The 24,257-nt window shown below is 40.0% G+C and overlaps 2 protein-coding genes across 2 annotated transcripts; one reads left to right on the forward strand and one right to left on the reverse strand.

Moving 5' to 3' along the window:
• Window positions 1-533: 533 nt before the first annotated feature.
• On the forward strand, window positions 534-4,899 carry LOC107792996 (uncharacterized). The gene is made up of 3 exons (XM_016615264.2): window positions 534-1,853; window positions 2,640-2,765; window positions 3,021-4,899. The coding sequence occupies exons 1-3, from the start codon at window positions 1,395-1,397 to the stop codon at window positions 4,410-4,412; spliced, it is 1,977 nt and encodes a 658-aa protein (XP_016470750.2). The 5' UTR covers window positions 534-1,394; the 3' UTR covers window positions 4,413-4,899.
• A 536-nt stretch (window positions 4,900-5,435) lies between these two features.
• On the reverse strand, window positions 5,436-11,838 carry LOC107792995 (SUPPRESSOR-OF-WHITE-APRICOT/SURP RNA-binding domain containing protein 1). Its single transcript, XM_016615263.2, has 4 exons — window positions 11,715-11,838; window positions 8,861-9,857; window positions 6,557-6,831; window positions 5,436-6,426 (listed from the first exon to the last, which is right to left on the reverse strand). The coding sequence occupies exons 2-4, from the start codon at window positions 9,850-9,852 to the stop codon at window positions 5,672-5,674; spliced, it is 2,022 nt and encodes a 673-aa protein (XP_016470749.1). The 5' UTR covers window positions 9,853-9,857; window positions 11,715-11,838; the 3' UTR covers window positions 5,436-5,671.
• Between the last annotated feature and the right edge of the window lie 12,419 nt (window positions 11,839-24,257).

Here is a 24,257-nt window from a genome sequence, read left to right on the forward strand (position 1 = left end):
TGACAAGTGGGTTGCTCCAGTGGTGAACACCCTCCACCTCCAACCAAGAGATTGTGAGTTCGAGTCACTCCAAGAGCAAGGTGAGAAGTTCTTGAAGGGAAGGAGCCAAGGATCTATTATACTGGGTTGTTGTTGTTGTTGTTTTATTGTCGTTACCCCAATTATGTTTTTTTCACTTTTCTACACCCTTGTTAGACTGTTGCTGGTCAAGCTTGTACCTTTTTGAAAAAGCAACGTGTTGTAATTTCATTCAATATATGTCGGGCACCCCATTGACCACATTTCATTTTTACTTGCCCATCTCCAAATTTGGATTAAAAAATAAATAAATGACACTAGAAAATACCAAATCATACCCCGAAAAGAACCATAAGACAAGGAGGAATTTTTCAATAGCAAAAATGAAGAAACAGACGAAGATTTGAACAAAGTTAGAAATGAGATAGCTGCCAAGAAGTAATAATTCCACCAAACGAAGAATTTTGAAGTACATAAGTGCAACCAATAATGAAGTAAATGAAAATATAAAAAATGGACACACATAAAATGACAAGAAAAACCAACTGATAATCAAATTCAAAGCACAACACAGCAGAGCAGCCATTGAAAGGAATACAGGTAAGCAGACAAAGGCAAAACAAAAGAGAAAAGGAGAGAAACATCACAGTGCTACAGTTCCGATCATCGCAGATCCAAAACCTAAAACAAAACCAAAAATAAACAGAAAGAAAAAAAAACATTCTTTCTTTTAGTCACAGCAGCAAAAGCTACTGTATCAGAATATTGATAGTAGTGAAACACCAATAATTCCTTTGCACGTTCTTAGCCTCACATGCACAGTGAACTCTACTCCTCCTCTCCCCACCCCCACCCCCTCTCCTCACCCTGCACCAACCAATCTTCCTATGGGTACACTTATGCCTAGCATGTACTAGTTACTGATTACTAGTTACTGATTACTAGTTACTTGTAGAAAAAATATAAAGATTTGAATCAAAAGTCAAGCTGTCATAACTTTGCTAATTGCTCCTCTCTATATGCATCATTTCAAATCAAAAGAACAGCAAACACATTTTTGTCTCCACCACCACTTTGTCCCTTCTTTACCCTTTTCCATTTTGAATGTCATTCTCACATCTAAGTGATAAAATCCAATCTTTTTCAATACCCAAGTGAAAAAATTCATTCTTTTTGAATACCCAAGTTCAATAATTCAATCTTGCTCAATACCCAAGTAAAAAAAAAATTCAATCTTTTTTAATACCCAGAAGTTTTATAATCAAGATCTTGAAAACCCAGTTCGAATATTCCAAAAAGTAGCAATATTTGTATTTAGTCACTTCAGATCGTACAGATTTTGCAAAAAGGAGTAATCTTGGGAAGAAAAAGTGATAATGCCAAGGCAGAATCAAGCTATGGTAGAGGGTCTAGTACCCAAGATCCGTAAAAGGGGTTGTTCATCATCTTCATCTGCATCATCAAAAGTGTATAACTACAGATTTAAGCGGGCTATTTTAGTTGGAAAAGGTAGAAACGGGCTCGGGCCCGGGCTTAGAGGGTCCAGATCCAGTACACCAGTGCCAAGCTGGAGGGCTACTCCATTAAGAAATGTTGTTGAGTCACCAAAACAGTCACTTGGTGGGATATCACAGCCTGTTTCAGCTAGAAAATTGGCTGCCACATTGTGGGAGATGAATGAAATGCCTTCCCCTAGAATGACTGATGACTTGGGAAAAAAGAAGATGATGATGTTGAAGAAGGAGAAATTGCGGGGCCTTCATTCGGGCTCGGGCTCTGTTTTGGGCGATTTGCCTCCCCATTTGTGTGATCCATCTCATAGCCCGGTTTCTGAGGTGAGCTGTCTCTTTTATTCTGTGCCCTTTTATGTTATATTTTGCTAAGGGTCTACCGGGAACCACCGCTCTATCTTACCAGGTAGGAGTACTTACACATTACATCGCAGACCCCACTTGTGAGATTAGTTGTTGTTGTTGTCTTTCATGGTATATTTTGAAACGTAATTTTAGATTGAAAGTTTGCAGAGTATTGTGTCTGTGATGTAGGAACTATATTTTGGTGAATTGAATTTGATTAGTTTCTTGTGGTTGTTGGAAATCTAGAGAAAATGACGTTTTTTGATGTGTGTATTAAGTCAAATTCTCAAATATTTGTAGTACTTAGTATTTATTTATAAGTAATTCCCAAATATTAATATATGATTGATTGTAAGTTACATATGGTGAAAGTGACATTCTCATTCTCTGGCTGACCATTCTGTTAAATCCCAGAGATAGAAATAGAAATAAAAATGAATTTATAGAATGGACTTGCTTTGTTGATAATGTAAGAGTTGCTGCTTGACAGTTGACATCATCTTTGGAGGTTTTGTGGTTGTGTTAATATTTGTCTTATTATTACTGACTAAAGAAGACTTGGCCTTGACAAGCTACTCCCTATTTACTGAGTAAAAAAAAGGTCTTGGCCTTGACAAGCAGTTTCAGAGATGATGATATGCCTTCTCTTTTCCGCTTGATAGGGGTATACCGCACTCATTTTTTGATGCATAGTGACAAGTGGGGCGATCGTAGTTATGTAAGTTCATTCTTGGTAATCCATACTTCCTTACATTGATTGTGCAGAGGATGGATCGATCTGGAACAGGAAGCTATCAGAAGAGGGCATCAACAACTTCCCGTAGACAACAAAGGACTACGGACCATAATGTTGGAATGTTAGATTCTTTAAGCAGCGCCAGTTTAATGGAGGTGGCAAGCAATTCCTTCCTGTCGATGAATTTTATTGATGTTTTATTGTTCTTTATGTCCTTTAACTTCATTTGCATGCAATTTTTGTTAATATTGACTTTAGCGTATTGTCACACACTGTCTCTTCGTGTTTGTGCAAGTAAACATGGAAATCAATGGTTAGGTCCTATAAGGGTTGATTTGAAATGCATTGACTGGCTATGAATACTTAGGTTGCTAAAAAAGAGTGATAATTTATATCAATCTGTAATGCAGCTCGAGACCAGGTCTCGTGCCCAGACTCCACGGGGATCAGTGGCTGGTTTTGGCAGCCGTCTGAAGGATGTTAGTAACGCTTTGACAACATCCAAAGAGCTTCTAAAAATAATCAATCGAATTTGGGCACATGCTGATCAACCTTCATCTAGCACATCTCTTGTCTCTGCATTACATGCTGAGCTTGAAAGGGCCCGCCTGCAGGTGAATCAGCTTATTCAAGAACAGCGCTCAGATCAAAATGAGATTAATTATCTCCTTAAATGCTTCGCTGAAGAGAAAGCGGCTTGGAAAAACAAAGAGCAACAGGTCGTTGAGGCTGCAATTGAATCCATTGCAAATGAACTTGAGGTTGAGAGAAAGCTAAGGCGGAGATTTGAGAGCTTGAACAAAAAACTCGGCAAAGAGTTGTTGGATACAAAAGCATCATTCATGAAGGCAGTGAAAGAGCTTGAAAGCGAGAAGAGAGCCAGAGAGGTAATGGAACAGGTATGCGACGAATTAGCTAGAGACATCGGTGAAGACAGAGCTGAAGTAGAAGAGATGAAGAAGGAATCTGCAAAAGTTCAAGAAGAGATTGAACAGGAAAGAGAGATGCTCCAGTTAGCTGACAGATTGCGCGAGGAAAGGGCTCACTCAAAACTCTCAGAGGCCAAGAATCATTTTGAGGAGAAACATTCTGCTATTAACAAGCTAAAGAAACAGCTTGAAGGATTCCTGGGAAAGAAAAAGGCCAAAGGTAGGGGAAATAGTTCTCTAAATTTCAGAAATAATGAAGAGGTGACAGCATCCTTGAGTAAAGCTCTATTACATCAGAATGAAGAAAAAGAAGATGATGGAGGAGAAGTAGAGAATGTTGCAGACTGTGGGGAAGACTCAGCAGAAAGTGATCTTCATTCAATTGAACTAAACATGGACAATTCCAATAAGAGCTACAATTGGGCTTATCCATCTGATATCGTTCGCGAGTCAAAACGAATTTCAGTCGATGAAAGAAGAGCAAGAAACTCCAACTCTGGACAGCCGAGAAGAAGCACTCCCATTCAAAGGAGCATTTCTGGTGGAGTTGTTGAGTATGTAAATCAAGCTGCAAATCTTCCAACCTCAGGAGATAGATTAGACATGGAAAGACTTAATGAACTCGAGAAACTAGGACAAAGATATAGTTATTTGGATGAAGCACATCGACTTAAAGCAGTGAAGGGCCTTAAGGATCATCTATTAGCTAGTTCTGGCTCCAGTCCAATCCGACAGTGGGAGCAACCTTGGCCTTCTAGAGATCCTTGTGCTACAATTCCTGAAAGGTCTAGTATTATTCAGGGGAGTGCTCCAAAATCACGGCTAGGAGAAGTCAGAGGAGAAGGCCAAAGTGTCAGAAGATCAAGACGATGAGATTGTTTCAATACGTCACCTGTGAGCTTGTCTCAAGAATTGAGGGTCAAGAACTTGTAATTGAGGTTATATTGGAAAGATCTGAAAATAGTCAAGGAGAAGGGGCTGTCTAAATTTAGGAACTTGCTAAATTGGTTCCACTATGGCCTAAGTTATCTGCTTACCTACAGTTCAAACTTACAAAGGAACCAAGAGTGTGGGATGCATTTTGAAATGTCCAGAGGTTAACATCTTGTTGATTATGCTTCGGATGCCATTTCAATTGTTTTCTTCTGCCAGTTTTTGTTACCACTCCTTTTTTGTTAAGCTGTGTTTGAATTAGTGGAAATCCCTGTAGAAAGTTTGTGCTGATTTTAGCAAACTGCTCACTGTATAAAAAGTCCCTAGCTATTACTCTGATGCTGTTCACGCTTGTATACAATTTCTGTTCTATTAAGGTACTTTACCCTTATATAAGATAAAACATGTGACTGATTATTGTGAACCATAGTAGAGCTTTATTAGCCGATGGTGGTAAATTTGAGAAGTTCACTGTTATATATTCAGCGAGAGATGAATATTCATACCAGTTTCTCATTTCTTGTTCCTTTTTCTTTCTCTTCTCCACCTTTTCTTTTTAATTTCAACAGAACTCGTCTGATAATATACATAATTTACGTGAGAGCTTTTAGATTATGAGAAAGATTTTAAGGCTAGACTAATTATTGCATTTGGTTGTTTGAGCCAATTTAATTAATTTTTAGAACAAAAATTAGTCACATTAACTTTAAATTTCTTTGACTTGACAGAGTGAACTCTTATAAAATTAAACGCCTAACATCCTGGACTGATTACCACAGCCCACCTACTTTGTCATTTTGTGTCCTCTACAACCTATCCCATACTACTCGCCATCACATTTTCACATGAAATTAGCCATGGAACAAATAATAGCACAGGTATGACAAACATAATATCCCTGTAAAACATCTCTGCCAAGAATATCGGTAGCATCGTCATTCCCAGAAAAAATAGGACGAAATAGAAGAAAAACATATGAAAGATCAAATAACACAGCTAACTAGCTGTTCAGTAAAGAAAGATAGGGGTAGAGCTAGCTCATTTCGTTACATGTTGCAATGTCGGATCAGTATTCATCATAATTTACAACTTAAATAGACAAGCACAACTTTTGTCCACTCAACTGTAGCTTGAAGGGCAAAATTTTTGCCATGAAAGCTTTATACTCCTTCCAGGAATAGTCAACATTATCGACTCAATTACCTCGCAGCAGTTCTTACACTCATTGATGAATGATAATTGGTGCTTCTCTCTTTCCGGTAAGAAGTGTAAACGTCATCATATTGACTACACTCGTTTGGATCAGCAGTGGCTCCAAGTCCTAATCGCCCTGAGCTATTCGATCCAGGTTTCTGCACCACACTTCCATCAGCATAAGTCCCAGTTTCAGGGTCAACTTGAAGGTTAGGAGGGGGAGGAATACAAGCCCCTCCCTTGCGAACAGGAGGCTCTCTCTCATAGTCATCATAATCATTGGCTGAATCAGATTGTTTAATAGGTCCTTCTGATGGATTAACTTCTCCAATCTCTTTAAAAAATTTAGACACTCTTTCAAGAATTTCAGATTCTGACACAGTGGATGGTGGTACGATGGTGGGGATATCCAAGGGGCTCATGGGAGAGTAAGGCACCCCACTACCAATCTGCATCTTCCTGACCATACCAGGAATAAGACCAGGAGGGAACAAGGGGTATGGAGGTAGTTTTGCACCTACATTTGCAGTTGATGCAGGTGTCAGATGAGCTGCAGGTTGTAGATTTGCTGGTGGAACAGAAGATGGTACAGGCATTGACCCGGGAAATCCAGTAGGCGGAACTGCACCAGGATGAAATTGCTGTGGTGCTACAGATGGTATAGGAGGAACTTGTTTGCCTTGATCAGCTAAATTTGCTAAACTTTGCTGGTCAGGCTTCCACTGTAAAGTACCCTGGTTTGCTGCCTGGTGCATTAATCCTAGGAAAAAAGTAAAAAAATTGTAAGAAATACACGAGGGTATATGTTCACATTTGCAACTAACGATGCAGATGTTGTTTATGAAATTTCTGATATTCCCTGATTGCAGCTAGACTAGCAAAACAATTACCTGCACCAGCAGAAGGATCTGTCATGATTAATTCCTTTGGAGTAACAGAAAAATTTGCAGGCTGCCCACCTATCATCTCATTTTCAAGTGCACGGATAGTATCCTGATCGTAAACCTCCTTCGTACCCCAAAACTGTAGAATTTTTTGTAGCCGAGATTGATTTTCATCCTTGTTTTGAGGGTTGTGGTATATTCTTGCAAGCATGGGACCCAAAACAGGCTTAAAAGCAAGTGCCTCATTGTCAAGCTCAAGAGGATTGATTCGTCGCTGCAAGCTGCATAATTCAGAATATAAAATGAGAATATAGTCATCTCGTTTTCTTTGGTAAGGAGGGTAAGGCCTCATTTGTTTTTATTAAGATTAAGATGTTTGAATCTGAATGCACATCTAAATAGTAAGATATTACATTTAGATTTGAACACTGAACAATTAAGACTGTTTGTTTTTTCAACGTCTGAATATGTATAATTGTATATTTATTTTTATTTTAAAATTATTACATATAAAAATATTATTAAATATTACGTCAATAAAATATTCGAGAAAATTTATTAATATAACAAGAAGACCATTAACTCGATAAAATATGAAATATTTAAAACATAAACGGGCATTTTCTATTTTATAAAATTGAAAGTATAGAAAGTACAAACAACACATATATTCAAGAAAAAAGATTTAATTAGATCAAAAAGAAAAGTAAGATTTGATTAAAGAGCACCATCAAATGAGTGTATATTTGGATACTCTCTCAAATCTCAATCTTGTCCCTTCCCTCTTTCTTCCCCATCTCCCCTCATTGATGTGTTGAGTTCACACAAACCCATCAGAATTTCAGAGCAAAAAAAGAAAACATTGCATCTAAATTTGTTGCGGAATAAGAGAACAATACTAAAAAGAAGAGAACCAAAATCATCGAAGGTCAAGGAATCCAATTTATCATGATTTCCATTTAGTAATCTTTTGATGTCAGAACCAAATTGTCAGGCTTGGAGTTTCCATGGTATTCTTTATCTTCAATGGATATGTTAACTACCGTATAAAACCCCTCTTCACGAGAAGAACAGATGGAAGAAATTGAAATCTTGGGGTCTGACAAAAGCTATAAGAATCAATGTTGTGTTTATCCCTACAAAGAGAATGGAGAGCAGATGAAGGTTGTGGAAGAAATGCGTTTAAAATCAGCCTTGGTTTGTTGAAGAAAGTTATTTGTCAAACGCGTGTTAGAGGTCTGAATTGTTTTAAGACTCCATCACAGATCCGGCCGAATCAGATCTCTTCAGACCCAATAAGTGGTAGAATCTTTAAAAAACAAATGCACTTAATGACTTAAGATCTGAATGATCCAGGTTCAGACCCTCATTAAGTACAAACAAATGAAGCATAAGGTGGTTTGCCCAAAAAGATAGTGAGAGAATGAAGTGTATCAAACCCAATAGGTTTTTTTGATAACGTATGGGCAAAAAGTGCCAGTATAAAGCAGAAAACCTACAAAACGAATTGGTTTTCTACGAAAGACAGCCAATCTTCTATACATAAAGGAACTAGTTTTTTTAGAAAGCGGATACATAAAGGGAATTCAGACTGGCAAAAGGGAATGTGCTCCAAAACCAATGAACATTGAACAGATCAGAATAAAAATGATGCCTATATAGCTACTTTCTGATAGGTTTCTTACGTGCACACACCACTACAACCACCACCTGGCCTCCTTTTTAACAACTACTACCTCCACCTTCAAACTGGATGTTATCCTTCAGACTTCATCAGTTCCTGTTGACATCAAACTACCCGCAAGATTGCTACCATCCAACAAACCCCAACTGCCAATGCTATTACCTTTGAACCAATATGAAACCAGCAATAACAAATTAATACAAGCAAAGACCAAGCATTTCATCCTAAACACCAGCATGCACCATCTCCACTCTGTTGCACTATCTTTGTTAGGTTTTTGCTAAATAATGTTCAAAATATGACAAAAAAATTATAGGTTGGTACAGAGCAAGGCATTAATCACTAGAGTTAGCCCAAAAGAATCTGTAAATAAGAGGTAAAGGGTGGTTGCTATTCATTAAGAGTAACTCAACTGTTTTCCTTCTTATTACAATTTAGTAGAGGCGAGCTTGATGTAGCTTAGCTACTATGAGAAAGTCAATAACATGAAGCAATAAAAAAAATGTTGCACTCGAAGAAGTTTAAAAAGAAAAAGGAAAGCATAGACAAAAAGTGAAGGAGAATTCAGAGTTATTATATCTAGGATTCCGCAGTAAATCATTAAGCACCTAGATATGAAATGTTACCTATCAAATAAGATGTCATTGGCAAGATAGATTATATGCAGTTGCCTCTCAGAATCATCTACAGAATATACCCTGTCTCTGAGTGCCTCAGCCAAAGCAGGTACAAATGGAGATCTCTGCATAAACCAACTCTTGGCACCTTTAATTGACTCTTTTGTACCAGTAAGACTATTTAGAACATTACTCAGCTCCATTTCAACATCTGATGGAAGAGGCCTAGATAGACCTCTGAAAGACCCATATGAATGATCATGATCTGCTCGGCTAAATGGCTGAGAGTGATGCTGATCATAAAATGGTGGGAAAGGGGGTCGATGCAAATGGGGTGGACCTGACATTGCAGCGGAAGCATTGGAGGCATTATATGGAGGGGTTAAGGGTGATGGACTCATCATAGGATTTGGTGGATGCATCATAGGCAAAGAAGAGGATGGGAAAGAAGGATTGAAAGGCCCACCAGGGGGCCGAGTAGCCATCCATAGCTTATAGCGATAGTAATAATGGCCTTCGCCGCCAAAGAGGAAACTGTAAGCAGGATTATCTTGCTGCTTTTCACGAATCATGGCTTCAAAATCAGGACCATTCTTGACAGCATATTCAATTAATTTATCAATACGCTTTAGGAGTTCAGGATCAGATGGTGGAGGAGCAGGAGGCGGGGGAGTATCATACGGATTGAAGAAAGGTGATGGAGCAAGGTGAGGAGGCATGTGTGGTGGAAAAGCAGGAGGCGGTTGCTGTTGCTGCTGAAGGTGAAGAAGATGCGGAGGGGGCGTATGAGGATGGAGTTGTGGTTGCTGCATAGGGCGAGGGTAAGGGAACTGTTGAAGAGAAGAATGCGGGGCTAGAAATGGAGGACCGTGAATTGAAGGAGGAAATTGTTGATGTTGAGGATGAAAACCAAACTGTTGTTGCTGTTGAGTGTTTGCTGCTTGGTGCTGCTGTTGAGCAAATGCCATAGCAGCTGCATAATCAGGAGCTTGTCGATCCATCAGCCCTGACAAGAATTAGCAGGATATGCATATTATAGCTGTGCAGAACTCCCGGATTAAGCATAATCAGCTAGACCAAAAATCATATAAAACCAAACTTGACTCTGGTAGAACAAAAATAAAGGGATGAAAAAGGTATAATAAAGTGAACAAAGAGATTCATCAGAAAGAGAGCAGACAAAATGCTTTCCGATTTCCAATCAAATGTGCCGAATATATCTTTTCTACTTCATCAAAAGTAATAATAAGTACATTTTTCTTTTCTATTATTTTTTAGGAAGTAAAGATAAGTTTTAACAGAGACAAGCAGCCAGCTCAAACCACTTCATACTGCCTCATATGAGTCCAATTGGTGGGGTTGACAATGCTCAACCTGATAAAAAACACCCAAAAGGAGAATACTCATAGTCCTTCACCAATCAGAAAAAAGAGGGGTCCTATCCTGTGGTTTAGGCCTGAATTATGGCAAAGGGAAATTAAAAATGGTCCACTTATTCAAAAATACTTACTAAAATGATCCTACACAAGATGAGGAAAACTTCACAGCTGCAGAAACTACAAAGTTTGTTATAATGTTTAAACACTGATAAGCTTAATCTGTCTTGAATCCTAATTCTTGGTGCAACGGAGACCCTTGAATTTTTCCAAATTTTAAAAAGCTAGCCTTGACAATTTTTTCCATTGTAACTTAACCCTTGAACTTTTACGAACACGGAGTTGCTCTTCTAAGTTTTATGTACTAGAGGTTTCATTCATAGACAACATAGGAATATAACACCAAACCCTTCTTTCATTACTCTTCATCTTCTTCTTCCTCCTTCAAAAGTCACAGGGACACCTTTGGCTTCCTTCTTCTTGAAAAGCAAAAGCAGGGCTCCTATTAGAAGACCCCTCAACTCACACAGGAGGCATTGGCCCTTTCCAGTAAGCAAAGGATGGTGTCACTCCTCTCACTTGGCATCCCACAGCGTTGGCCAATTCCGCTCACGCATTCACTTATGCAGCACGCCCAACTGGATGCTTTCACAGATTATAAAAGCAATCAGCCAACCCAGCCCTATGTTTTGCCAACTGATTGCCCCCACTTGATTTATAAGCCCATTCTAGCAGGCCTGATTTTCAATTCTTCTTTTTCTTATTCTACTTCCCCCTCCCTTTCTTATTCTCAAAACACACCAAAGGTCATATCCCAGTCAATTTCATTAATGAAGAAAAATACGATACCAGTCCACCTCCCACCCCCCCAACCCCAGCAGAGTTGTTTCCACCCCCAAAATTTGGTCTTAATCACCCACTTCAACCCCAGGTCCAAGCATTCCCCTCCATATTGGTGTCAGTTGTGCTTTCAAATCTAAAGCCCCCGCGCCAAGTCAGGCTAAAACAGAAGCAAACTTACTTTCTCTCTTAACCCAAGGATCCCTATGGATTCACTGAATTGAATTTTTTGAAGATATATCAATTCATTAATTTTCCGGAGAATCTTAGTAGTGAAGTTGGTGGGATACCTAAATTTTCACCTTGTTGGTGAGGGTTTAATTCCCCACCTTGTAATCCCCTTCCCCAATTTAAAAAAAAGAAATCATTAATCTTCCAAATGCTTAGGTTTGGATGTTATAACTGTCATAATAATCAATACGAATTAGGTAAAGGATTTAAAAATCATGCCTTTTCTTCCCAATTACAGAAACCCTAAAGTATAATGATACATATTTCATCTTTTATGGCTCTACTGTCGTTTTCGTTTTACTACTTTAGACAACAATTCAGAACATTGATGATTAGTACACAACCACTATCAAATGGATAAGCAAATAAGAATTCATGAGCTTGCAAAAAAGCATAAATAACTAGAAGGAACTTACGACTCAATTTCGCCGCCGGAAGACACAGTTCACAGCTCAGGGAAGTGGTCTCAACATTAGCCGAAGAAACTCAAATTGCAATTTGGGTAATTTGGAGTCCATTTGTTCAGGTAGAATGAACTTGGGCCTTGAAGTTTGAAATCCATGAGCCCTTCCCTCCAACGGCCCAAATATTTTTCAATTCGTAGTATATTAACTATCAAAAAACATTAGTTAGGTAAAAGAAAGGGTAAGTTATACAATTGGCTGACCGATCAAAAATAATTATATTCGCTAGTCAAATATATAAAAAATTTATATATTATATACATTAATAAATAAAAATATACAAATTATTGGTTATTATTTTTGGGAGTTGCTTTTCAGGGCTTTTAACACATTTGGCATAATATATATATATATATATATATATATATATATATATATATATATATATATATATATATATATAGATAGAGAGAGAGAGAGAGAGAGAGAGAGAGAGAGAGAGAGAGAGAGAGAGAGAGGAGCACTTATACAACAACAACAACAATAACAACATCATTCCCAGTATAATTTTACAATTGGGGTCTACGGAGAATAGTGTGTATGCATACCTTATTCCTGTCTTATAAAGGTTGAGAGGTTGTTTCGGATAGACCATCGACTTTTTCCAATATTCCGCCCCATACAACATAGTTGGTCCAACAATCACTCTGTAGAACTTGCCTTTAATAGTCTGTTTGGTCAAGCCACTCCAAGGCCAAAAGCTTTATTTTCTTTAAAAAAAAAAATTCTTTTTTAAGTTGAAGTGTTTGACGTAGCTTTTAAAAGAAAAAAAATTACTTTTGAGAAAAATACACTTAGAAGCACTTTTTAAAGTTTGGCCAAACACGAATCGCTACTCAGAAGTACTTTTCAAATTAATTAGTCAAACACAAACTGCATCTTACCAAAAGTACAAAAGTACTTTTGAAAAAAAATACTTCTCAAAATAAGCTGATTTTAGAAGTTTGGCCAAATAGGCTATAAGTCTGGGTGGTATATCCGTATCATACAAAACCCCGGATGCGGGCTTCTATTTCATTCACCCCACTCCAATGTGTGACATCCATATCAATCTCACCATTACGTGTGATTATCAACCATATACTATGTAAAATCCCAAAAAAAATCTTACTTCTACAGTTTCATCTTATATTTTATTGGACTTATATATTATATTAGTCAATAATAGTCAAAAGTAAGTTTGCTAGAAAAAGCATTACACTGAGGTTTGAAAGTTGGACAGTTTTGGAAGTCATGAAAACATGATAGAAATGGAATAGTGTCAAACATTTTGAAACATTTCAAAATGGAAAGAATATCATGTAGATTGATACGAATAAAGTATTAACTCAGAGACTATTGATGATTAGAACACTATGACTTAAGTCTTAACTAATTTGCATCGACAATATGACAATTGGTGGTATTAAGTTGACTATTCATAAATTCACATCAAAAGGTGGTTAGAAGGATAAGATATCAAAGCTAATGGTTAATAGGAGGGGAATCAATAAACTGATAAAGAGAATTAATTTTCCATAATTCCAGCAGAATTTAACTGATGAAACAAATTATAAGAAAAAACTCGGTGCACCCAAATAAAACATGTCCTTGAACTCTCTCTTTTTCTTTCTTTTTTTCCATTCAAAGTTAGGCATAGAAAATATGTGACAGTCGTTGATGCTTTTTGTCTTTTTGTTTTCCTAAATTTATTTGTCTAATTTTCCTGTTTAATTTGTACGGTTACAAATATTGGTCAAATTTTGCAGAAATGTTTGAATGAGAAAAGAGAAAGTCCAAAATTGTATTATACATGTGTGGTTTGACATTCTGAAGACCCTTGTGCTTACCGATTACGTTATTGCACTGAGGGCGAAGATACATTCTGGTAAGGGTGCGTGGTCATTGACCACCCTTCGTAATTAAGCTGCATATTTAGGTAAATTATTAAATTTTAAAAGTATATAAAATATATCAAACATTCCTTATCACCTTTTGACGGAGATTTTTTTAACTTTTTAAAAAATTCACTTGTCGTCAGTAATATAGTAATTGCATTTATTATATATGTTCTTTTCTAATGTAAGTTTCACAATCGAAAGTTGGAGTTGTCACGACCTGAAATTTTCACCTTCGGGGCTGTAATGACGCCTAACATTTCACTTGCTAGACAAGCCAATATTAAAGAACCGTTAAGTCAATTATTATTCAATTCAATAGATACAGTCAATTAAACCAAAATGAAATAAAACCGAGTGCGGAATAACATAAAGCACATAATATCTGATACAATTCGGATCTAGAGTCACAACTCACGAGCTTCTAAGATTTTCTACAAACAGAGTATGAACGAAATACAATTGTTCTGAATGAAAAGAAACAGTAAAATAAGGAAACTAGAAAGGGACTCCAAGGTCTGCGGACGCCAGGAGATCTACCTTGAGTCTCCGATAAGCAAGTCCGGACTGCCGAGTCTCGCGATTAGCTAAGGTCGGTACCAAAATCTGCACAAGAAGTGCAGAGTGTAGTATGAGTACAACCGACCCCATGTACTTGTAAGTATCGAGCCTAACCTCGACGAAATAGTGACGAGCCTATGACAAGACACCCACATAATAAACCTGTACAGATAACACTATATGTACAAGAGAACAACAATAACAGCTAAACATGTACTATTGGGAGGGGGCATGCTAAGGGAATACAAGATACGAGAAATACAATGGAAATGATAACCAGAACAGTCCATATGCCTTTAACTAGTAAAAACAATTAAGCACAATGAAAAAAATTGCACGGCACCCTTCGTGCTTTTACTCTCAATCTCACGGTGTAAATCAATAGATACGGCACGGCATCACCCTTCGTGCATTAACTCTCATAACATGGCACGATATCACCCTTCGTGAATTAATAATCATAACACAGCATGACATCACCCTTCGTGCATTAACACTCATAATATGGCACGACATTACCCTTCGTGCATTAATACTCACAATATGGCACATCATCACCCTTCGTGAATTAACACTCATAATATGGCACGTCATCACCCTTCGTGCATTAACACTCATAATATGGCACAGCATCACCATTCGTGCATTAACACTCACATTATGGCACAACATCACCCTTCGTGCATTAACACTCTCCCTTACAACATAACAATGAACAAGTAATAGCAGGGAGATAGAATCAACAAGAACAAGCTTTATTTCAACAATGGTTCCACAATACCAATCTCAACTTTGGAATCAATACTCAGTTATCACAAAAGCCCGTAAACACGATAAGAACGATCAATTTAGTAAGTAACTAGTCTAAGCATGGATAACAAGATCAAAGTAAGCAATAAACTACAAGGAACAAGTCCCACCTGCATGCTTTAACCCGACAACAACAAATAAGTACTCGTCACCTCACATATACGTTGTACCCAATATCTAAACATGTAGCAAATAGACAATTAAGTCCTAATCCCTCAAGTCAAGGTTAACCACGACACTTACCTCGCTCCAAAGGTCCACTCAAAGCTCAATCACACCTTTGCCTTTCAAACAAGCCTCCGAACCAATAGAATCTAGCAAATTACCTACCAAACGATTCAAATTAAGTTTTAGGAACTACCCACGATTGCAAAGGATTCAATTTAGGTCATTATTGAAAAAGTCAAAAAAAGTCAACTCATGGGCCCGCTTGGTTCAAACCTGAAATTTGGACCAAAACCCGATTACCCATTAACCTCTGAGCCCAGTTATGTAATTTATTTTGGAATCCGACCTCAATTTGAGGTCTAATTTCCAATTTTACAAAAATTCCTAATTCAACTCAAACCCCCAGTTTTCACTATGAAAACACTAGATTTTAGGTTAAAATCTTAGGAAATGTAATGAAAGATTGAAAGAAAATAGGTTAGAATCACTTACCAATGATTTGGGGAAGAAGTGCTCTTGGGAAAATTGCCTCTAGGGTTTCTAAGTTTGAAAATTTGAGAGAATGAACAAAAGTCCCGTCTAAGTCCCATTTTGATCAGTTGCAGATGTCGCATTTGTGACCTGGGGTTCGCAATTGCGAACCCCGCAAATGCGAGAATTTCTTCGCAAATGCGAAGACTCCCCCATATCTGCTAACATCGCATTTGCGATGGTTTTTTCGCAAATGCGAACTTTGACCTTCCGAAATTGCTACCATTTGATCGCAATTGCGATCACTGTACCCCCTTGACCCACTTCGCAAATGCGAAGTTTTGTTCGCAAATACCAACTTGAGGTGCCCCAGCTACTCTTAGCAAATGCGATGAGTTGCTCGCAAATGCGAACTCATCAGAGGTCACAAATGCGAAGCCTGACCTCGCATTTGCGAGGTATGAGGCCTGCACCAAAAACTGAAGCACGCCGGCAATGTTCTAAGTCAAATTCCACTCTGTTGTCTATCGGAAACTCACCCGAGCCCTCGGGGCTCTAAACCAAACATGCACACAAGTATAAAAATATCATACGAACTTGCTCGCACGATCAAATCGCCAAAATAATACCTAGAACTATGAATTGAACATCAAATCAAATGAAATTTTCAAGAAAACTTTGAAACTTCTTTTTTCACAACCGGACGTCTGAATCACGTCAAAGCAACTTCGTTTCTCACCAAATTTGACAGACAAGTCATAAATATAGTATTGGATCTATACCGGGCTCCGAAACCAAAATACCAACCCTGATATCCAAAATGTCAAACATTGGTAAAATATTTCAAAGTCATTAAGCCTTTAACTTTCAAATTTCAACAAAGCGCGATAACTCGGGCTAGGGACTTCTGAATTTGATTCCGGGCATACGCCTAAGTCCCAAATCACAATACAGATCCCACGGGACCGTCAAAACATGAATCCAGGTCCGTTTGCTTAAAACGTTGACCGAAGTCAACTCTAATGGATTTTAAGGCAAAATTTTCATATTTTCTTAGTCTTTTAACATAAAAGCTTTTCATAAAAATACCCGAACTGCGCACGCAAATTGAGAAAAGCTTAAATGAGGTATTTAAGGCTTCATAGTGCATAATTAGGTTCTAAAACATAATATGACCTATCGGGGCATCACATTCTCCACCTCTAAAATAACCGTTTGTCATCGAACGAACATACAAACGTACTTGGGCTGGTGAAAAGGTGGGGATATCTACTCCGCATGTCTGACTCGGACTCCCAAGTAGCTGTCTCGATAGGCTGACCTCTCCATTACACTCGGACTGAAGGATAACTCTTCGACCTTAACTGACGAACCTGCCGGGCTAGAATAGCCACCGGCTCCTCCTCGTAAGTCAAATCCTCGTTCAACTAGACAGAGCTGAAATCTAACACATGGGACGAATCATCGTGATACTTCTGGGCATGGACACATGGAACACCGGATGAACTGTTGATAAACCCGGTGGCAACGCAAGCCTGTAAGCGACCTCTATCACTCTCTCAAGAATCTCTAAAGGCCCGATATACCTAGGGCTCAACTTGCCCTTCTTTTCGAACCTCATCACACCCTTTATGGGTGATGCCCGGAGCAACACTCTTTCTCCTACCATGAATGCAACATCACGAACCCTACGGTCGGCATAACTCTTCTGTCTGGACTGAGCTGTGCGAAGTCGATCCTGAATAATCTTGACCTTATCCAAGGTATCCTGTACTAAATCTGTACCCAACAACCGAGCCTCCCTCGGCTCGACCCATCCAACTGGCGATCGATACTGCCTACCGCATAATGCCTCATAGGGAGCCATCTGGATGCTCGACTGGTAGTTGTTGTATGCAAACTCCGCAAGTGGCAAGAACTGATCCCACGATCCTCCGAAGTCTATAACACATGCGCGGAGCATATCTTCCAATATCTGAATAGTGCGCTCGGACTGCCCATCCGTATGAGGATGAAACGTTGTGCTCAACTCAACCCGCGTGCCCAACTCACACTGTACTGCCCTCCAAAAGTGCGAGATGAACTGCGTACCTCGATAAAAATGATAGACACGGGCACACCGTGAAGACAGACGATCTCACGGATATAAATCTTTGCCAACCGCTCTGAAGAATAGGTAACTGCCACAGGAATGAAGTGCGTTGACTTGGTGAGCCTGTCCACAATGTGGGAGTCCAACAACGAAATCCATAGTGATACGCTCCCACTTCCACTCAAGAATCTCTAACTTTCGAAGCAAACCACCAGGTCTTTGATGCTCACACTTTACCTGCTGACAATTTATACACCGAGGTACATATGGAACTGTCCTTCTTAATTCTCCTCTACCAATAATGCTGCCGCAAGTCCTTATACATCTTGACGGCGCCCAGATGAATAGAATATCGGTAGTTGTGAGCCTCCTTAAGAATCAACTCACGAAGTCCATCCACATTAGACACACATACACGACCCTGCATCCTCAAAACTCTATCATCTCATACCATAACCTGCTTGGCATCACCGTGCCACACTATGTCCCTAAGGACAAGCAAATGAGGGTCATCATACTGCCGGTCCTTGATACGCTCAAACAAGGAAGACCGAGCGACTGTACAAGCTAGAACACGACTGGGCTCAGAAACATCCAATCTCACGAACTGATTGGCCAAGTCCTGAACATCTAATGCAAGCGGTCTCTCACCGACTGGAATGTACGCAAGGCTGCCCATACTCGCTGACTTTCTATTCAAGGCATCGGCCATCACATTGGCCTTCCCGAGATGATACAAGATGGTGATATCATAGTCACTCAATAGCTCCAACCACCTCATCTGCCTCAAATTGAGTTTCTTTTGTTTGAACAAATACTTTAAGCTCCGATGATCCGTGAATATCTCACATGACACGCCGTAAAGATAGTGCCTCCATATCTTCAGCGCATGAACAATGGCTGCCAGCGCTAAGTCACGAACATGGTAATTTTTCTTGTGAACCTTCAACTGCCGTGACGCATATGCCATCACCCTACCATCCTGTATCAATACCACACCAAGTCCAATACGAGACGCATCACAATATACCGTATAAGATCCTAAACCTGTGGACAACACCAACACCGACGTCGTAGTCAAAGCAGTCTTGAGCTTCTAAAAGGTCGCCTCACACTCGTCTGACCATCTGAACGGGGCACCCTTCTGGGTCAACCTGGTCAATGGGGCTGTTATAGATAAGAACACCTCCAAAAACTGATGGTAATAGCCCGCCAAACCCAAGAAACTCCGGATCTCCATGGCTGAAGTGGGCCTAGGCCAGTTCTGAACTGCCTCAATCTTCTGAGGATCCACCTGAATGCCCTATGCTGATACAACATGCCCTAAGAAAGCGACCAAATCCAACCAAAACTCGCACTTTGAAAACTTAGAATGTAACTGGCTGTCTCTCAGAGTCTGAAGTACAATCCGAAGATGCTGCTCAAGCTCCTCTCGACTGCGGGAGTAGATCAAGATATCATCAATAAACACAATCACAAAGGAATCCAGATAGGGCTTGAACACATGATTCATCAAATCCATAAATGTTACTGGGGCATTTATCAATCCAAATGACATCATTAGAAACTCATAATGTCCATACCGAGTCCGAAAAGCTATCTTAGGGATGTCGGATGCCCTAATCCTCAACTGATGGTAGCCAGACCTCAAATTGATCTTTGAAAACAACTTGGCACCCTCGAGCTGATCAAATAAGTCATCAATCCTTAGCAATGGATACTTGTTCTTGATATTGACTCTGTTCAATTGCCGGTAATCTATGCACATCCTCATCGATCCATCTTTCTTCTTCACAAATAACACGGGCACACCCCAGGGCGAGACATTAGGTCTAATGAAGCCGTTATCAAGAAAATCTTGCAACTGCTCCTTCAACTCTTTCAACCTTGGCGGGGTCATACGGTATGGCAGAATAGAAATGGGCTGAGTGCCTAGAGCCAAATCAATACAGAAGTCAATACTCCTGTCGGGTGGCATCCCCGACAGGTCTGTAGGAAATACCTCTGGAAACTCACGGACAACTGGTACTGAATCCATGGAAGGAACTTCTGCACTAGAATTACAGACATAAGCCAAATAAGCTAGACACCCTTTCTCGACCATACGCCGAGCCTTCATGTAAGAGATAACCCTACTGGTAGAATGGTCAGGAGTCCCTCTCCACTCTAATCGAGGCAACCCCGGCAAGGCTAAGGTCAATGTCTTAGCGTGATAATCCAATATAGCGTGATAAGGTGACAGCTAATCCATACCCAAGATAACATCGAAATCTACCATATCGAGAAGTAGAAGATCTACACTAGTCTCAAGACTCCCAATGGTAACCACACACGAATGATAAACACGGTCTACAATAATAGCATCTCCCACAGGTGTGGACACATACACATGAGCACTCAAAGAATCACGAGGCATAACCAAATATGAAGCAAAATAGGATGACACATAGGAGTAAGTAGAACCCGGATCAAATAGAACTGAAGCATCTCTACTACAAACTGAAATAGTACCTGTGATAATAGTGTCAGATGACTCAGCCTCAGGCCTGACTGGAAAAGCATAGCATAAGGGCTGGGGCCCACCACTCTGGACTACATCTCTAGGACTGGCCCAGCTGGCTGGCCTCCACCTCTAGCGGCCTGACCTCTACCTCTAACGGCCTGACCACCACCTCTGGCTGCGTGACCCCTACCTCTAGCTGGCTGAGCGGGCGGTGAAGCACCCGGTGTCGGGACCATGGCATGAGAACCCTGATATTGTAAACTGCTCGATGCACGAGGGCAAAATCTAGCAATGTGCCTTAGATCACCATAAGTATAACAGGACCTCGACTGTTGTGACTGCTGACCCTGAAACTGACCTTGTCGACCTGAGTAATCAGCCTGAAAACTCTGGAGCGGAGGTGCACTAATAGGAGCTGGTGGTGCACTATAGGCTAGCTGGTCGGAATAAGGCATATGAGGGCCACGTCCACCTGAAGCACTGTGGGATGCCCGGAGTGCTGAATGAAACGCCCTGGGAGGATGGCCTCTACCAAAAGTACCCCTTCCTCCAGACGAGGCGCTGCTAAACCCACCGGAATGACGAGGCCTCTTGCCAGACCCCCGACCTCCCCCCTGTGTAAAAACTATCTCGACTTGCTTGGCAACATTGGCAGCCGTCTGAAAAGAATTCCCACTCCCGGTCTCCTTAGCCATTTGCAACTTGATAGGCTGAGCCATCCCCTCAATAAACCTCCTCACCTCTCTCTCTCTCTCTCTCTCTCTCTCTCTCTCTCTCTCTCTCTCTCTCTCTCTCTCTCTCTCTCTCTCTCTCTCTCTCTCTCTCTCTCTCTCTCGGTAGGAAGCAGAAGAATAGCATGACAAGCCAAATTCACAAAACGGGCCTCATACTGAGTAACAGTCATACTGCCCTGCTGGAGACGCTCGAACTGCCGACGATACTCCTCTCTCAATGTGACAGGAAAGAACTTCTCAAGAAATATCTGAGAGAAATAGTCCCAAGTAAGAGCATGTGACCCAACTGGTCTGGTCAACATATGATCTCTCCACCACCTCTTGGTGGATCCTGTCATCTGGAATACAGCAAAATCGACTCCATTGGTCTCAACTATACCCATGTTCCGCAATGCCTCATGGCAGCGATCAAGATGATCCTGTAGGTCCTCAGAAGGTGCACCACTGAAGTGAACTAGAAAGAGCTTGGTGAACTTGTCCAATATCAATAGGCCTTCAGAAGACATAGCTGGCCCATCACTGGCCTGTGTCGCAACAACCGGCTAAACTACTCCGATTGGTTGAGCTGCTGAAGTCTGATACTGGGGAGCTATCTGCTTTGGAGTGTGAGTAGTAGGAGGATGTGATGTGCTCCTCCCCTAGCCTGAGAGACGACTGGTGCCATGGGAAATATACCAGTCCAGGCCACACTCTCCATAAGGCCCACCAAACAGACCAAAGCTGTCACGACCCAAACCGATAGGCCGCGACGGGCACCCGGTACCTTACTCAACCGAATACCAACATAACGTACCTTTTCATGTCATACTATCACAGATAACTGAGCCGAAAGGCTTCCGTGATATAAGTAGAATACCACATATAATACCAACTTATACATAAGACATACGGGCCTATACGACCAAAATAACCACTCGTACACTGAACATAGAACGACAAAGCCATACAATCTTTTACGTACATGACATCTGTCTACAAGCCTCTATGGATACATAATTTTCATAAAAGTTGGGACAGAGTCCCGCCATACCAAACAATACACGTCTAAATCATACTAACCAAACAAGCAACTCCGAAGAAAATAGAGCGCACCAACATCTTCCGTTGAGCTGATAGCCTACTTGGAGGGCTCTCGACTTGCCTATCGGGACCTGCGGGCATAAAATGCAGCGTCCCCAGGCAAAAGGAACGTCAGTACAAATAATGTACCGAGTATGTAAGGAATAAAAATCAGTAAATAATAGACATGAGAGAAATATGGAGTAAAAGACTCGACATGTACATTTGCGTAGTTCTGTGAATCATTTCATTTTTATAATGTCATGCATATGCGTATAAATGTCATACCATGCATAGGTATATGCGTTCATAACATCTTCAAGCCTCTGAGGGCATCCCATCTTATCATTTCGGCCACTGTGAGCAAATCATCAACGTATACCAACTGATCAGGTGGTGGTGCGTATATAATGCCATCTTGTCATGGGTCAATGTACATGTATAAATGCATAAAATTCATTAGAAATACGTTAATAAGATTTTCTCGGAATGCCATAAAAATCAATATGCCTTTCGAATAAACTTTATCAAATACGTATTTTTCGAGACCCGTGAACAGGAGATATAATAATAATTCACATGGGAAATCAAGAATATAGACACCCCTAGTATTTCTATGAATAGAGTCATTTATGAAAGTTACGTATTTTGCTCGTTTCATTTATATTATTTGGATCATGCCAAAAAGAAAGAAGGGATGGCCTTAACATACCTGGAGTAGGAAAAATCCGTATGAATTTCCAAATCCCCTCACCTTCGTCCTTGGCTTTGCCTTTCTGTATAATTACCTTACCAAGTGAAGTTTGGTATTAATTCAAGATAAGTGAGTATCATTCTTGGCTTAGCATTCCATATGTCTCCATTACCAAATGGAGTTTGGTACTAATTCAAGAGGTGTGAGCATCATTCTTGGCTTTTGCATTCCATATGTCTCCATTACCAAATGGAGTTTGGTATTACTTTAAGAGGAGTGACCGTATGTCTCCATTACCAAATGGAGTTTGGTATTAATTCAAGAGGAGTGAGCATCATTCTTGGCTTTTGCATTCCATATGTCTCCATTATTAAATGGGGTTTGGTATTACTTCAAGAGGAGTGACTGTATGTCTCCATTACCAAATAGAGTTTGATAAGTGTAGGGATAAGTATTATGACTTCTCTTTCTATGTGTTTGCAAGGAGTATCTTAGAATATTCCATGTGTCCTCTTAATTGATTTTCCAAATCCAAGTCATTTATCAAGTCCTCCACTTGCTGCCACGTTTTTGCTTTAGTATTTATCCAAAGACTTCAATTAATCCACCACTAATTATTAATTAACTAGGTAATGTCCCATTACCCAATAATTAACTAATTACCCACATAATTAAGAATTATTTTCACTTACTTAAAATACTACTCACTTCTCACATACCTTATACACCTTACTATCATGGTCATGTGGTACCTTGTATGGCACTAGTCTATAAATATCGAATATTTTAGCTCGGGCCGTATTTTATCCCAAATTGCCAAACTTCGACGAAATTTATTTTCTTTGATTTGCTTACCCTCTCACCTTCACGAATTTACTTATCATTTATTTGAAATAACATAATACTTATAATCCCAAGATAATCTCATTCCCGAACTTATGTTGCTTAACTTACGATGAAACTTTAACGTATGAAAAATGCGGGATGTAACATCTCATTTTCGAGCTTATATCAATTTACTTATGGCGTACTTTCACATACGAAAATATGGGGTGTAACAAAAGCGTCCTGAAGCACTGGGGTGGCGATGAACCCCTCCGGAACCTGAGCTAGTCCAACAGGTACAGTATGGGCTGGAACCTCCTCATCAAACTCCACCTGAGGCTCCACTGCTGGTGCTGCTGCTCGAGCTCTGGGCTGAGATCTGCCCCTGACTCGGCCTCTGGCATGACCTCGGCCTCGATCTCTACCCTTCGTAGGAGCTGCCACTGGGGCTCTAGCTGCTGCTCAGTTGAAGAAGCGGTACGTGTTCTCACCATCTGTGAGAGAACAAGAGTAGAAGAGTTCAATTAGCAATGAGAGAACAAAATCGCATGACGGAGAAGAATAAAAGTGAAATTTGTTCCTAAACTTCATAGCCTCTGGAAGATAAGTACAGACGTCTCCGTACCGATCCTCCAGACTCTACTAAGCCTACTCGTTAATTGTAAGACCTAGGCAACCTAGTGCTCTGATATCAACTTATC

The sequence above is a fragment of the Nicotiana tabacum genome, chromosome 24 (genome assembly GCF_000715075.1).
Source record: "Nicotiana tabacum cultivar K326 chromosome 24, ASM71507v2, whole genome shotgun sequence".
In the NCBI taxonomy this organism is placed as follows: Eukaryota; Viridiplantae; Streptophyta; class Magnoliopsida; order Solanales; family Solanaceae; genus Nicotiana; species Nicotiana tabacum.

What these genes read in the sequence shown, in the direction of transcription:
- LOC107792996 (XM_016615264.2), top strand. Translation starts at nt 1,395, where the DNA reads ATGCCAAGGCAGAATCAAGCTATGGTAGAGGGTCTAGTACCCAAGATC. An exon ending in CTCATAGCCCGGTTTCTGAG is followed by an intron (nt 1,854 to 2,639) that starts GTGAGCTGTCTC and finishes TTGATTGTGCAG; the next exon opens with AGGATGGATCGATCTGGAAC. An exon ending in GCAGCGCCAGTTTAATGGAG is followed by an intron (nt 2,766 to 3,020) that starts GTGGCAAGCAAT and finishes TCTGTAATGCAG; the next exon opens with CTCGAGACCAGGTCTCGTGC.
- LOC107792995 (XM_016615263.2), bottom strand. Translation starts at nt 9,852, where the DNA reads ATGGATCGACAAGCTCCTGATTATGCAGCTGCTATGGCATTTGCTCAA. An exon ending in AATGACATCTTATTTGATAG is followed by an intron (nt 6,832 to 8,860) that starts GTAACATTTCAT and finishes TGAATTATGCAG; the next exon opens with CTTGCAGCGACGAATCAATC. An exon ending in AGATCCTTCTGCTGGTGCAG is followed by an intron (nt 6,427 to 6,556) that starts GTAATTGTTTTG and finishes CTTTTTTCCTAG; the next exon opens with GATTAATGCACCAGGCAGCA.